Source organism: Dromiciops gliroides, chromosome 2 (genome assembly GCF_019393635.1).
Source record: "Dromiciops gliroides isolate mDroGli1 chromosome 2, mDroGli1.pri, whole genome shotgun sequence".
NCBI classification, from domain to species: domain Eukaryota; kingdom Metazoa; phylum Chordata; class Mammalia; order Microbiotheria; family Microbiotheriidae; genus Dromiciops; species Dromiciops gliroides.
The window spans coordinates 61585925-61601600 of record NC_057862.1 but is presented as its reverse complement, the minus strand read 5'-3'; the positions used below and the strand labels follow the sequence as shown (position 1 = coordinate 61601600).

Here is a 15676-nt window from a genome sequence, read left to right as displayed (position 1 = left end):
AAAAAAAAAGTCAGTTTTCTCATTTATAAAATGCGAACAGCATTGAGCTCATAAGGTTGTTGTAAAGATCAAATGAGAAAGCACTTTTTAAACCTTAAAGAACTCTCTACATAAACACTAGCTAACTATTATCACTGTCATGGTCTGGTTCTAACCAATCTCCCTTTAAAATACATTGTTTACCAAACAAAGCCAGTTATCGCTCCTCCTTTCTGACAAAAAGAATTAAATGAAAAGTACCTTTACCTGTCTGCTAGGACGTAAGGATGAGAGGTTTGCCACGTGAGAGGACGAAACTTCATGACTGTAATAAAACGCCCCAGATTGTGGATTTCCTGATTTTGATATTCACCATGGACCATCCCAGAGAGGTAGAACAGCTTGGCACCCTATGGGGTAAAAACCAAAGGCAAGATGTACTTCACTCTTATCTAAACTGTTCAAATGAGAACATTGGAGCTAACTCCTTAGGCCCCTCTTCCTCATCTGTAAAATGAAAGCATGGACTGAATGATTTCAAGGGTCCCTTCAAGCACTGGAACTTGTTTTCCTCCAGAAGGATAACAAGATAACAGATTCAGAGCCACAACAGTCAGTCAATATACATTTCTTAGGGCCTTCTGCCAGATACTATGCTAAAATTTCAGAAGTCTCCTAGTCCAGGTCATGTTACAAGTTAGGGATGTTAGAGAAAACAAGGGTCAAGGCAAGCCCCTCTTTCCAATGCACCATGCTGCCATTCTACTTGGCCCTAGAGTCTGAACTTGGAGCACTGGGGGAGATTGAAGTTTTACAGAAAAACTTTCAACACTGAGTTATCCACAGTGGAAGGGGCTGCTGAAGGAAGTGGTGGAGTCCCCCCAGTGAGATCCTGAAGCAAAGGCAGAATGAGCATTCATTGGATTAGAAGAAAGTCTTGCTCAGTTCCAATTACTTCAACTATGTGGCGCTGATCCTGTGATAAGGAAATTACACTCTACCGAAGGATCTTATCAGGGACATTTTCCCGTTTCCAAATAGCCTCTAGTTGCTTGTTTGAAGATATACAGGGACAAAACCAAGATGCCCATTATACTGCCTCAATTTCAAAGTGATGATATCAGATGCCAAGTTCTCAATGAGAGGTAGTATGGCCAAGCAGGAAGAGCACTGGACTAGGGTGTGAATATTTTAATTCTTTCTATCTTTCTACAATCTTTCTATCTATCTACAAACTGTAAGGCCTAAAATTCTAGCTGTTATGTCTAAAATCTAGTAAGTGGTCACCTTAAATTAGAAGCTCCAGCAAGAGTTTAGCCTTTTAAGTATTTATTAAAATGTATTAGAAGTTAGTAAAGGGGGCGGGGTGGAAGCAACCTCATCTAGCTATCTAAGAGCAAGCCTCTGGGGCAGCTAGGTGGCGCAGTGGATAGAGCACCGGCCCTAGATTCAGGAGGACCCGAGTTCAAAGCCAGCCTCAGACACTTAACGCTTACTAGCTGTGTGACCCTGAGCAAAAAAAAAAAAAAACCCAAAAAACCAAAAACACATCTAAGAGCAAGCCTCTGTCCTCCTGCCAAGCCCCAAGTCCGGAACCGAAAGCCCTCAACTCTCCTCGGCTTCTCCCAGAAGCCCCCTGGGGGCTTGGCTGTCCTCTCACACAGCTCCAAGCTAATTGGGTGGTAGCACCAATTGACACAACCCACAGGTGGCAGATATCACTTCAGCATGCCAATCTGACCTTACACACCCCAGAAAGGTCATCTCATGCTTTCTTCTCATGGCAGAACCTCCTTGCAGTATCATTTTCAGCAGGTTGGTAGCGCTCTGATTCTCACAATACACACACACATTCTTCTGTTTAAAGAGAGAGGGAATATTGGTATCAAATTTTTACTTTGATACCTACTGGATAGACTTCTGTCCAAAATCTGTGTTTTAATCTCTTCTTGGTCTTCTTTAGTTGCTTGTTATTCTTGAAGGTGTCAAGGTGTGTGAGGATACCCATGATTTTAGGGAATCCATGCACTTGGCAGATGTTTAGAAATTCAAATGTTTCCATTTCAAACCCAAAGCTGGCATCAATGAGCATGAGAACCTGAAACAGAAAAAAGCAGTCAACTACCTTGGAATTAATCAACTAATGAGGGAATCGAGCCTCTGACTCAAAGACAATCACACTGACAAGGAAGATGGTCTTCAATTCTACTCTCAAAGGACCTCAGTATCCATACCAAGAGTCACAATTCACAATCTTCCACCTCAAGAAGTTGAATGTATTAGAAAAAAGAGATAAAAACAAAATCTTCTTGGGATTATTTACTTTTAAGAAAAACAATTCCTTTATAAAGTACTTTTAGGTCTAAAAATATAAAAAATATACAAGTCTCTGAGCTTTCCTTGACTTCAACCTAAAATGGCAATAAAAAATGCTAATACAATATGAATCCTATGTAAAACCAAATGCCTTGTTCCAATATCACTTAGAAGGAAACAAAATTTGTTAAAGAAATTATCTTATCAGATTTCCCATTACATCCCATCCAACTGTTTGAGAACTGTTCCATTAGTGCTGGTCCAGAAAGTAATTTGAAAAAGTATAGAAATTACACTGAAAATTTATATAGGTGGTCCTCTTTACAAAAATTTGCCACACATACAAACACAAATTCAAATTTATAACAGAGATAAATTTAAAGGTTATTTAAAAGGGCTCTTCTCCTATATAAAAGATACAGGAGTCCTTTAAATATCAAATTCCTTTACCTTTTTAAGACACAATACTAAAAGACATTTTACACCTTTTAAAATATCAGTATCAAAAACAAGATACATCTGAATACTATAAAATACTATAGTCTCAATCAATAAGCATTTGCCAAGTAATTAACAAGCCCTGTGTCAGAAACTGAAGAGACAAAGAGCAGCTAAAATTTATTTAGTTTTAAGATTTTCAAAGTACTTTTCATAAATTATCTCAGGTCAACTTCATAAAATCCCTGCGAGGTAGGTGTAATTATCCCCAATTTACAGAGGAGGACTCAGATTGACTAATTTTTCCTGGGCCATAAAGCTAGTAAGTGTTAAGATACAGCATTTGAATTTAAGTCTTTCTAAGTCCAAGGCTCTTACGCTTACACTCCCTGGCTACCAGAAATGAAACAGCCAATGCCTTCAGGAACTTACATTATATTGAGAGATCATACATTCAACAATAAACATGTAACCCGTTTTATTTAGGGATTGAAAAAGCAGTAGGATGGGGATAGGGGATGACAGAGCCTTCAAAGAGAATGTAGCATTTGATTTGATCTTTGAACAAAAACTAGGAACACTAAGAGGCAATGGTGAAAAGAAAGTGTATTCCACAGATTAGTGCAAAGTCATAGAGAAAGGAGATGAAGTATAAGTATGAAGAGGAAAATCTCTCTCTCTGTCAGTTGTGTGGAAGAAAAACTGGAAAGGGGAGAGACTTCAAACAGGGAGACCAATTAGCAGGTTATTTCAACAATAGAGCTGAGAGATGAAGATGTGAACCAGGGTAATGATGACAGGAGTAGAGAGGAAAGGACAGTTCTAGGAGATGAGAAACCACAAGATTTGGTAACTGATTATATATATGAGGAGAGTGAAGATTCAAGGATGACTGTGAGCTAGAGGACTGGATGGTACTTTCTTCATTAGAAATAGGAAAGCAGGGGCAGCTAAGTAGCAGAGTAGATAAAGTACCAGCCCTGGATTCAGGAGGACCTGAGTTCAAATCCAGCCTCAGACACTTGACACTTATTAGCTGTGAGACCCTGGGCAAGTCACCTAACCCTCATTGCCCTGCCAAAAAAAGAAAAAGAAATAGGAAAGCAGGGGGTGGGGGGCTGGGGAGGAGAAGATAATGAATTATTCTGTTTTGGACATGTCAAAGTCTCCAAAAGAAACTGAAGCTTTCCCTGAAAACTTACCAAATCAGCCACTTTTGCCAAATCAATCATTGTGTTAATGTCACATCCACATTCAATAATGGTGAGCCTTCGTTTTTTACCTAAGAATAAAGATGCAGAAAATTTAAATTTTAAAAACACCTAAAATTTTTTACCTAGTAAACTAGTTTACTCAAATATTTCTACAATGCCTACCAAAATCTTGTGCTATTTTGGGGGATTTTGTTTGAGGGATGGGGGGAAGGGTTGATGACAGGTGATAGCAAAAGAGAAAGGCCATTGATTGGGAAATGGCTGGAATTGTGATATCTAAGTATCATGGAATTTTACTGCACTGTTAGAAAAAATTAATGTGACAAATTCAGAAAAACATGGAAAGACTTGTACGTAGTGATGTTTTTAAAATAATGAACGCCAAGAAAATAACATATACAGCTATTGTAATAATGTGAATACAATCACCACTAAAAAACAGTCATTAAATATGACCAATCTCACTTCTGAAGAACAAGTGATTCCTTATCAATCAAAAGTCGGGCAACTCTGGACATTAATGTCAGTTGCTAATTGCGTGACTCTGGGTAAGTCACTTGACCTGGTTTGTCTCAGTTCCTCATCCAGTTTTTCTTAGCTCTTTTTCTGTATTCTAAGTAATGTTCAATTGGGAAAGGGGGGAGGAAATGTAGGAAGAATTTATAGGGATTTAACCACAGTGTATAATCAAAAGGCATCACTAAAAGTTTTAAAACATACATATAACAAAAATATTCAAATATCATGCCATAATGTGAAATAAAATGGCAAATAATTATACACTATTAAAGACTGACATACATTAGTCTGTAAAAGTTCTTCTGGGAAAGAATTACTAAAATAAAATATATTAATCATATAAAGAATGATACTGGGGCAGCTAGGTGGCGCAGTGGATAGAGCACTGGCCCTGGAGTTCAAATCCGGCCTCAGACACTTAACACTTACTAGCTGTGTGACCCTGGGCAAGTCCCTTAACCCCAATTGCCTCACTAAAAAAAAAAAAAAAGAAAAAAGAAAGAATGATACAGTTTTAACATCTATAAATATTAGCTTTTGGTACATTAAATAGGAAATCTCTGTCTGGTAACAAATGAGCATACTATTAGAAAAAGTGAAACATAACTATATTGACATTCTCGATTTTATTTATAAAAATCACAATCAATGATAAAATTCATAAAGCACTTAGCACAGCACAGTGGCTGGTACCCAGTAGGTACTTAATCATGACTGTTCCTCTCTCCCTTCCCCGTAAGAAAATTTTGTCACTAAAGAAAAGAACTATCACACATTCTCCTTGAAGAGGCAAATAAATAAAGTCAGCAGAGCTGGTTTTATCTTGTATGCAAAAGCAAAAGAAGCACATCATTTTATTAAGATAGTTGGTCATCTCACACTGCAGTGCTCATGATGGACATGTGCAAAGAAAACATCATGAAGATAATGACAGCTTATACACCAACTGCTGATATAGATGGTGACACAGAAAAATCCTATAACAACCCTCTGAGTTAAATTAACATTTTAACACTTGGCCACATCAATACAAGCAGTGGATAACAGTGAAAAGTATGTTGAAAATATGGTTTAGGATTAAGAAATAAGAAGACCCAAAGGCTTATATAGTATACAGAAATCTCCTATTTCCATAAATACTTTCTTCAGGAAGAGAGTCAGGAAGTGCTGAATACCCTGGGCACCAAAAAACCCCAAAATCACCAAAAGTAACTGATAATCTAATGATAGAAAAGGAAGCAGTTAGTTACCATGGACAAATCATTTCCAAATGAAATTTCTGTATGGTTGGATCATTAATTTTTTGAAGCAAAGATAAAAATCAGTAATAAACTAGAAGCAGCTAGGTGGCATAGTGGATAGAGCACCAGGCCTGGAGTCAAGACACATCTACTTGAGTTCCAATCTGACCTCAGACACTTACTAAAACTGTGTGACTCCGGGCAAGTCACCTGACCCTGTGTGTCTCAGTGCCTCATCTATAAAATGAACTGGAAAAAGAAATGGTAAACTATTCCAGTATCTTTGCCAAGAAAACCCCCCCAAAAAGGGGTCATAAAGAGTTGGACACAGCTGAAATGACTTAACAACAACAAACTAGAAGAATAAAAATCAAAAGATCTGACTCTGAGGAAACTCAATCAGCTTTTGATAACAAAACAAAAAGGAAACAGACAAAAGAACAGACAGTAATTAAATGTCTATTATGTTCAAGGCACTGTAGATACAAAGACAAAAATTAAACAGCTGTTGCTCTCAAAGAGCTTACAAAAGTCTAGCAGGAGAGTTCACAAAAGGAATATTACAAAATACATACCAAAATATATTGATGAAGACACTAGTTAAAGTGATCTGAAGAGGTCTCAGACTGAAGGTGAGAACTGAACAGAAGACTGAAGGAAATTAGGAATTCCAAGAGGCAGACAAGAAGGAGTGAATTGTACTGAGAACATCCTTGGCAAATGGGCAGAAGAAGATGGGAATGTCATGTACAATTCTTATTGTTCTCAAAGGGTTTAAGGTCACATATGACTGAAGATGCTGGAGAAGTAAACTGGTTCCAGATTATAAAGTGCTTTGAAAGCCAAACAGAGGAGCTTACATACTTAAGAAAATGACACTGAGAGCTGTATGGCTGAACAAGGAAGATCAATGAGAAGGCTATTCCAACAGTCTAGGTAAGACGGGACAAGAATGATGGTTCTGGGGGCAGCTAGGTGGTGTAGTAGATAAATCACCAGCCCAGGATTCAAGAGGACCTGAGTTCAAATCCGGCTTCGGACACTTGATGCTTACTAGCTGTGTAACCCTGGGCAAGTCACTTAACCCTCATTGCCCTGCCAAAAAAAAAAAAAAAGAATGATGGTTCTGTGAGCAGAGGAGGAAACACATGGGAGAGATGTTGTAAAGGTAGGAACATCATCAACTGAGACTCACTCACTGATGAACACAAAGAGCCTGGAAACCTCTTCAGCAAGCAACAAAATGAAACAGAAGCCAAAGCCTCCACTGGTTTATAAGATCTTATAGAGAAACATGAGACAATAGGAAAATGAGGTGTATTCAGAATTGGCTGAATGGCTAAATTCAAGAGTCCATCACTGAGGGGGCAGCTAGGTGGTGCAGTGGATAAAGCACCAGCCCTGGATTCAGGAGGAACTGAGTTCAAATCTGGCCTTAGACACTTGACACTTACTGGCTGTGTGACCCTGGGCAAGTCACTTAAACCTCACTGCCTGGCAAAAAAAAAAAAAAAAAAAAGAAAAAGAAAAAGAGTCTATCAATGATATATGTCAGCTTGTAATCAGGTCTTCCATGGAGTGGCGCAGAAATATCATTTTCAATAAAATTTCAGGTGACAAAAAACTGGTTAACAAACTCAGGATACAAAAACTAGCTAGAAAACTTGGCTGACTGAAATGAAATTTAATTGGGATAAATGTCAAATGTTAGATTTTGGTTTCAAAAATTTCAAAAGTGCAAGATAAGGAAGGAAATTAGGTAGCAGTTTGTCTGGAAAAGCTCCTCATTCTACCTCAGCACAAATATGAAATCATTTGCCAGATCCTTCCCTCTCTATCTTCACAACTTTCCCATCCATTCATTTCTCTCTACGCAAACAACCACATGCTTAATTAATTCATTGACTCTCATGTAGTTACTGGGACAGCTTTCTAAATGGTTTCCCCTTGCTTCAAGTCTCTCCACACTCCAGTCCATTGTTCCTACAAATGCATGAACATGTCATGCTCCTGCTCGATAAATCCTAGGGACTCTATAATGCCCCAAGATTAAATATAAAATCCTCTGTACAGCTCAGAAAGCCCTTTACAACCTGACCCCAACCTATCTTTCCAGTTTTCTTGTACATTACTCCCAGTACCTTACTCTATGATCCAACCACACTGGCCTCTCTCTGTTCCTCACCCATACAACTCCAACCCAAAACACAGATCAGGAACCACATTATCCATAAAGCCTTTCCTGATCCCGACTGGTAGTGCTCTCCCTCCTCTTCAATCTATACATTTTCTGTTTACTCTGTACATACTTACCGACACACTTACAAGAACAGGGTTGTTCCATGCCTTGCACTTGCACAAAAGCACTTAGGGTTGATTGACTGGTAATTTGAGGAGACTGACAAATTACTGTGGTGTGACAATGTTATGATGTGGCAAGTGTCCACTAGAGGTGGTAGAGCTATCCTAGACCCTGTCTGACATATACTGTATGTGGCTCTATTTTAGGAGGGACACTGACAAACTGAAGAGTATCCAGAGGGATAAAGTCTCTATTCATATGAGAATCAGCTGAAGAAATCAGAGATGTTTAGACTACAGGAGACGTGAGAGGTATATCAGAGCTGTCTCAAAGTGTCTGAAGAGCTGCCATGTGGAAGGTAGATTAGAGTCCTTCAATATAGAACCAGAAGGAAGAAGCAAGACAATGGATAAAAGTTGGTAAAGAGGCAAAGAGAAAACTTTTTCACAAAGAGAGCTCTCAAAGTGGGCTGCCTCCAAACAGTGGGTTCTCCCACTCTGGAGGCCTTAAAGACTAGACGACCACTTGTTATAGGTGTGGGACTGGACGACCTCAGAGTTCCTTTTCCAACTCTCTAACATTCTGTGACTAAATAAAACTCTCCTTATAGGTGAAATTCTAAGCACAGTGATTCATTCTGTGTCAAAATGGTGATTCCTAAAAATTACCAAATAATAAAAGGTGACACAGATTCAAGACACAATTTATACTATTGCAAAGTTTAAAATCATTATCCCTACTGCAAAACAATTCCATTCCATAGCATATTGCTTCATTTTCAAATCAAACTAAAAACAAAGCTTTTGTGTTAAATACATTATCTTATATCTAAAATATGATGTCTACAAGAAAACACAACAAATAAATAGGCACATGTGAGAACATATCAGCACTACTCATACCTGACACAATTGTTACAGGACCCCTAATTTCTGTCAATTTCTGTCTTGTAAAATTCCGAATAAGGCACTGAATTAAAGTGCTCTTCCCAACTTTTGGAGGACCCATTACCACAACCACCACTGGTGGGGGTTCCAAGGGAGTTCGATCAACCACTGGAATGTGATGTTTTTTTGTCTTCAGATCCTGAGTTCTATGGTAAAGAAATAAGAATAAGAAATTCACACATACATACATAATCACGAATAAAAAGAAGAGCTGATGATTGTTCTTTTCTAGGGAGGACAAGTCTATCTCAAAGCCCTGTTTGTTTCCTTTTGATAAAGAAGCAATTGTCTTCTGTTATGGTGTATTCACACAGTTGTATAGATAAGACTAAAAGAACTTTAAAACCTTATACTTTTGAATTCATTATGTTTAATTAAAAAAACATGTGCACACAGGTGAAAAGAAAAGCAAAAAGCCCTTACCTGCACTGGAAGGAATCAATATTTTGCAAAGAGAACATTAAGTACCAATGGACAATTCAAAGTCTGGGTCATAATGAAAGCCTTACATAATGTTATTGCTAAGTGATAAGGATAAGTCTTTCCATGTAATAACTAAAATAATACAATTAGAAGGGGGACTTTATTTCACTCAAAATAGAATTCCAGGTCTTTTACAGCTCTAAAATTAAATCATTCCATTCCATAGTGTTCACTATATAAAACAAGGGAGCCATGAGACTCAGTAAGAAAAGCCAACTGTACCTGTGGAAAGACCGTGCCATCCGAACAGCTGACTGTACAGCAAAAGCCTTGGGGTTCCTCTTCCGAGCATCTTCCTCATCTCCAAGTCCTAGATCCTTCAGGTGACGTTTCTTTTTCTTCTCTGCTTTTGGCCCACTGTTTTTCTTCCTATGTCTTTTCTGATCCTTGTCCTCCATGGTGATTGTTTTAGAAATCAGCTATCACCTATATCAAAAGACAATTAGCAATTATCTGTCACTCATTCTAGATTTGTCAAACCATAAAACCAGTTGGAAAAATTCTCTATCTGTATTCAAAGACTATGTGTTTGATCATCTAACGGGGTAGAAAAGAGCTACTAAAAATTATTCCCAATTTTACTTTTCCATAAAGTCTATACAAAAGGTCATCTAATCCAATCCTCTCATTTTAAAAATAAACACAGAGAGTTAAGTATAATTAAACTCCAAAGTCTGACAATTTCATGAAATCATTTGGTCTGAGAATAGAAAATTGTCCCTTCATTTAGTTACAATACAAAATATCCATCCCAGCAAAACAATGAGGACAAAGGACACATGCCATGTGCTTGGGAATAAGCTCAAAAAACAAAAACAAAAATCTACACTCAGTACAACAAATGCTCTAAATAGCTCACACAAGCGACTGATTTCTTTAGAACCAACCCAACAGACTTGCCTCCGAAGAACTTAAGAGGCCTCTGTAATAATACTCACTCATCCCTTCCAGAAACTGGAGTCAGACCACTAGGGCATGAATCTGTCAAACACTATCACAATTAACCCTGAGAGTAAGGACCACATATATGGCAAAGGATGCTTTGAGTTAAAAAGATGCCAAAAGTCCTGAGAAAAGACTGTGCCAAAATTCATCTACTGGGGGAGTTATGCTGCCTGATTTTTCATTTCCTTTTCTGTAACAGACAACAGAGGTTAGGAAAAACTAGGAGAGCCATATCAAAAGCAACAAATAGAAGAGAAATTCCATTTAAAATAACTGCAGACAATAAAAAATACTTGGTAGTCTTCCTGTCAAGACAAACCCAGGAACTATATGAACACAATTACAAGACACTTTTCACACTAATAAAGTCAGATCTCAACAACTGGAAAAATATTAAGTGCTCAAGGGTAGGCCAGGTCAATATAATAAAAATGACAATTCTGCCTAAATTAATTATATTAATTAATTAATTTATCGATGAATAAGTAATTCAGTGCCATGCTAATCAAACTACCAAAAATTATTCTACAAAGCTAGGAAAAATTATTATCAAAATTTATCTGGAAGAGCAAAATGTCAAGAATATCAAGGAATTTGTTTTTAAGTTAAAGAAGTTAGCCCAGCTATACCAGATTTCAATCTGTATTATAAAATGGTAATCATGAAAACAATATGATAGTGGTTAAGAAATACAGTGATGAATCAGTGGAACAGCTTGGGTATACAAGTATACAGTAGGTAATAACCACAGCAATCTAGTATCTGATAAATTCAAAGACCCCAGCTTGTAGGACAAGAACTCATTATCTGACAAAAACTGCTGGGAAAAATGGAAAGCAGTTTGGCACAAACTATGTATAGATCAACATCTCATACCATATACCAAGATAAGCTCAAAATGGGTATATAGGGGGCAGCTAAGTGGAGCACCTGCCCTGAATTCAGGAGGACCTGAGTTCAAATCCCACCTCAGACACTTGACACTTACTAGTTGTGTGAACCTGGGCAAGTCACCTCATTGCCCTGCTCCCCCCAAAAAAATTGGGTACATAAATGTACATAAAGGGCGATACCATAAGTAACGAGCATGGAATAGTTTAGTTTATCTGTCAAATCTATGGATAAGGGAAGAATCTATGACCAAGCGAGAAAGAGAGAGAGCGCGAGAGCGCATTATGGAATGAATATAAAATGGATAATTTTGATTATATTAAATTAAAAGGTTTCTGCACAAACAAAACCAATGCAACCAAGGTTAAAAGGAAATTTTTAAACTGGGAGAAAAAAATCTACTGCATTTCTCTAATTTCCAAAATATGTAAAGAAATAGTCGATTTATAAGAACAAAAGAAAGAACCTGGAACTCAATTTTTAGATGAATTTTAAAAATTGTTTAAAACTGAAAAAAATAAAAATTTAAAAAAAAAAGAATTTTAGAGTTAGAAGAGACTTTAGACGTAGTCTAATACATACAAAAATGTACCTGAATATTTGACAAGCGGTCCTCCATACTATGCTTTAAAAATCTGCAGTGAGGGGGGAGCCCACTGTTTCCCAAGTCTAAATTTAGCTCGGCAACTTCTCATATTCCAGTGCTCCTGGTTCAACCCTTTAGCAAAAAGCACAGAAAAACTTCTCCTTCCAAATGAACACCTTTTAAATACTTGAATATAGCTATCATTTATCTCCTCTCTTTTCTTAAGGCTAAAAATCTCTTATTCTATTAAATGATCATAATAAGGCATTATCTTAAAGTCCTTCATCATTCTGGTAACATTCTTCTGTGGATTCTTTGGCTCCTCAATATCCTTCCTTAAGAGTAGTACCCCACCCCACCCCCCAAAAAATAGTACGCAAAACTCCAGCTGAATGACAAATCACAAGTGTAGCAGTATTATCACCAGTCTGGGCAAGACATGCCCTATAAGGCAATCTAAAATCTCAAGAGCTTGCTAAACTACCACATCCCAGTACTGACCCATATTGAAATTGAAATTCATTAAAATCCCCAATCCTTTTGGTCTGTTCTTCAGCTATGGCCTCTCCTCATCTGGCCCTGCCCCACTCCCATCCCAAACTTGTAATTCTGAAGTCATTTTTTTTTAAACCAAATGGATAACTTTACATTTATCTCTACTAAATTTTGTGGTATTCAGTTCAGCCTAACATTCTGGCCCATCGAAATTTCTTCTAAATTGTGGCTGTTGTCCAGTGTATGAACTACCCTTGGCTTCAGTCATCTGTAAATACAAGATCTCAAAAGTCTTTAAAAGCCATTAAAACTTTAAGTAAACATTGTGTAATAAATAAAGAGAGTCGGCTTGACTTTTCCTTTCCAGTTGTGCCAGCAAAGGTCAGAAAGACAAATCAGTAAGGAAGAGTAAGAGTCGAGGGAAATGAGACAAGATGTCCTGAGACAAGACTGACAGAAAGGGGAAAGGACCCTCCCTCCTCGGTCACAAATCCTCCACATCTTCCTCATTCTCACAACCAAACATCACTTAAAGATCAAGCATCTTTGGGACATATCTATCAACAAACATTTATTAAGTTCTTCCGACAAGCCAGGCAGCCTGCTAAATTCTGGGGAAAGGCGGAGCTTTTGATATAAGGGGAAAGGTCACAGCTCCTGGGCCGGGGGGGGGGGGGGGGGGGGGGGGGGGAGGGGCGGTGTGTCTCTGTCTCTATCTCAGTCCAGGGAAGGCTCAGGGAGGCCAGGAAGCACCTCGGACACGGCACTAAGACTCATCTTTCGAGTCCAGATCCGGCCTCAGAGACTTACTTCCCGGACAAATCACTTAAGCCAGTTCGCCTCAGTTTCCTCATCTGAAAAATGAGCTGGAGAAGGAAAACAGCGACCCACTCCAGTGTCTTTGCAAAAAAAAAAAAGGGGGGGGGGGGTCACGAAAAGTTGGACACGACTGAAAGCCAATGAACAACCAAAAAGAGATGGATCGATGAAGCAGGCAAAGGCAGGAAACAGAGGGGCACCGGAGGTCCGGATCTCAACATGGCCTCTAGTGGCTCTATGCCTCAGTTTGCCCTCCTGTAAAACGCAGCTGGGGATCAAATCCCTCAGTGAGGATAAGGGAGGAGGCAGACGAAGGATGACCTAAATTAGGGCAATTCACAGACGACCCCACCCCCACCCGAGAGCTATCTGGAACCCGAGGGCCCGAAGCCGTCCGTTACCCTCACCGGGCTGGGGAAGGAGGAGCGACTCCCGCGCGGGACACGAGGACGGGGTGGGGTGAGGCAGAGTGGGGAGGGGCGAGGTGGGAGGCGGGGTGTGTATGTGGCCGGGCAGCGACCCCGTTCTCCCCCAACCGGAGGCCGCGGGACTCTCCACAGGTCGCGACTTTTGGTAGTCAGCTACCGGTCCCGGGGACGCCCGTCGGTCGGCCTCCCTCTTTTCCTCGTCCAGTAACTACCTTCCCTTCTCTTCTCTTCTCTTCTTTCCGTCCGCAGCCGTTACGGGTGCCCACAGATATCACCGTACTCCTCTCCGCATGGACACCGCCGGAAGCGGAAGTACGTTCCGCGCTTTCCTTCCCGCACCCCCCAGAGCCGTGGAACAAAGTGCCCGGGAAAAAAGGAAGGGACGACTTTTTCCGAGACGCAGAGACTGAGGCGAATTTGATTGGTTGGCGCTGGAGCGGGGACACGCATGCGCACTATCAGGAGCTTGCACCGTAGGTCCCAGCTGATTCAAGGGATGCAGCACGTGGTCAATGGCTCCTGGGTTCCTTCTTAAAGTACATGATACGAGATCATACGTTATTAAGAACCCCATTGATTGAAAAAATGCACAATGGAAAAGTTAGGTGTATACAGAGTGAAGGACTCCAGCAGTAATTTCATGCCCCCTTCCCCGACCTAGAGCACTCAGACCACACTCTTGGAACCAGATAGCATTTTCTGCTTGTTTGGTACTTACAGAGAGACAGAACAAGAAGAATCAGAACAAGAGGGAAGGAGCTCGAAAAAAGAACAATAAAAACAAGTTCAATCTGCATTCAGAATCCACAGTTCTTTTTTCTGGATGTGGAGAACATTTTTCATCATGAGTTCTTTGGAATTGTCTTGGGTCATTGCACTGCCGAGAAGAGCTAAGTGTATCACAGTTGATCATCACACAATGTTGCTGTTACTGTGTACAGTGTTCTCCTGGTTTTGCTATCAATAAAGTTTTAACAATCTTTCTTTTTCGATGTTTTCAAGCATCATTTATGCTCCTTCTACAATGCATTTATTTAGTGCCAACTCCAAGACACTGAGCACCCTCCTCCAAAAAAACCCACCCCCCCACACCTTTAGTCCACTGTCAACTTTGTGGTTGTTGTGATGCAGTCATTTTTCAGTTATGTCTGAGTCTTCATCCCCATTGGGGTTTTCTTGGCAAAGATACTGCCTGCAGGGGTTTGCCACTTACTTCTCAAGTTCATTTTACATATGAGGAAACTAAAGCAAACACGATTGAGTTACTTACCTAGGTACACACAGCTAGTAAGTGTATGAGGCCAGATTTGAACCCAGGAAGATTAGTTTTCCTGACTCCAGGCCCTGCCCTCTATCTACTTGGTCATTCAACTGTCTAATATCAACTTTCCTTCAAGGAAATTGTTGATTCAGTTGTTGGGGGGGGGGGCGGGGCAACCAGAACTGAATTCCAAGTTAGCACCTAATTTTCCTGAGTTTTTAGATAAAAGGCCCCACCCTTCCATGCCCACCTTGCTTTTTTACTCCACCTAAAAGATATTGTCTTTTGTAGAAGGTACTTAGCCCTCTACAAATGGCGAGCCTGCTTTCAAAGAGCTTCTCTAGAAAACCAATGGAGACAGTGCTCATGATTCCTATTGTTTGGAACTTGCAGGGACAGTATAAATACCCCAAGCCTCAGTTCTCCTACACTACTTCCTACCATTTAGATATGAACTTATGATTCTCCAAGGAAGATGGCTACCGACTCATCACCAGAGGATGAAAAGCAGGATTCTTTTAGTAAGTAACATACTCTTTGTCCTAAAAGCCTGGCTGAAATTCAGTTACTTTTCCATGGTGATGACGGGAAAGCTTCTCTCTGGTATTTCTATGATTTGTATGAATTTGCCCTTCATTCCTTCAGTGGACGGGATAGTTTCTGGGTTAGTTTTAGAAGACTTTTAGTAGTTCAAATTTCCCCTCACTTTCTGCTCTAGTGCACAGAGCACTTCCTTTGCCCTTGGGAGGAAAAATAGTCCTTGAATGAATGGTTGAGCTAATTCTCTTACCAGGTCTTTTGTAACCCGGCAA

At 39.6% G+C, this 15676-nt stretch overlaps 1 protein-coding gene across 1 annotated transcript in view; it reads right to left on the bottom strand.

Moving 5' to 3' along the window:
* Nucleotides 1-13958, bottom strand: part of BMS1 (BMS1 ribosome biogenesis factor) — a 38370-nt gene extending 24412 nt beyond the window's left edge. The window contains 6 exon segments of the mRNA XM_043984763.1: nt 247-389; nt 1889-2077; nt 3936-4015; nt 8912-9102; nt 9662-9865; nt 13816-13958. Coding sequence (XP_043840698.1) covers nt 247-389; nt 1889-2077; nt 3936-4015; nt 8912-9102; nt 9662-9837 — 779 coding nt within the window. The 5' untranslated portion in view covers nt 9838-9865; nt 13816-13958.
* Nucleotides 13959-15676: the final 1718 nt, after the last annotated feature.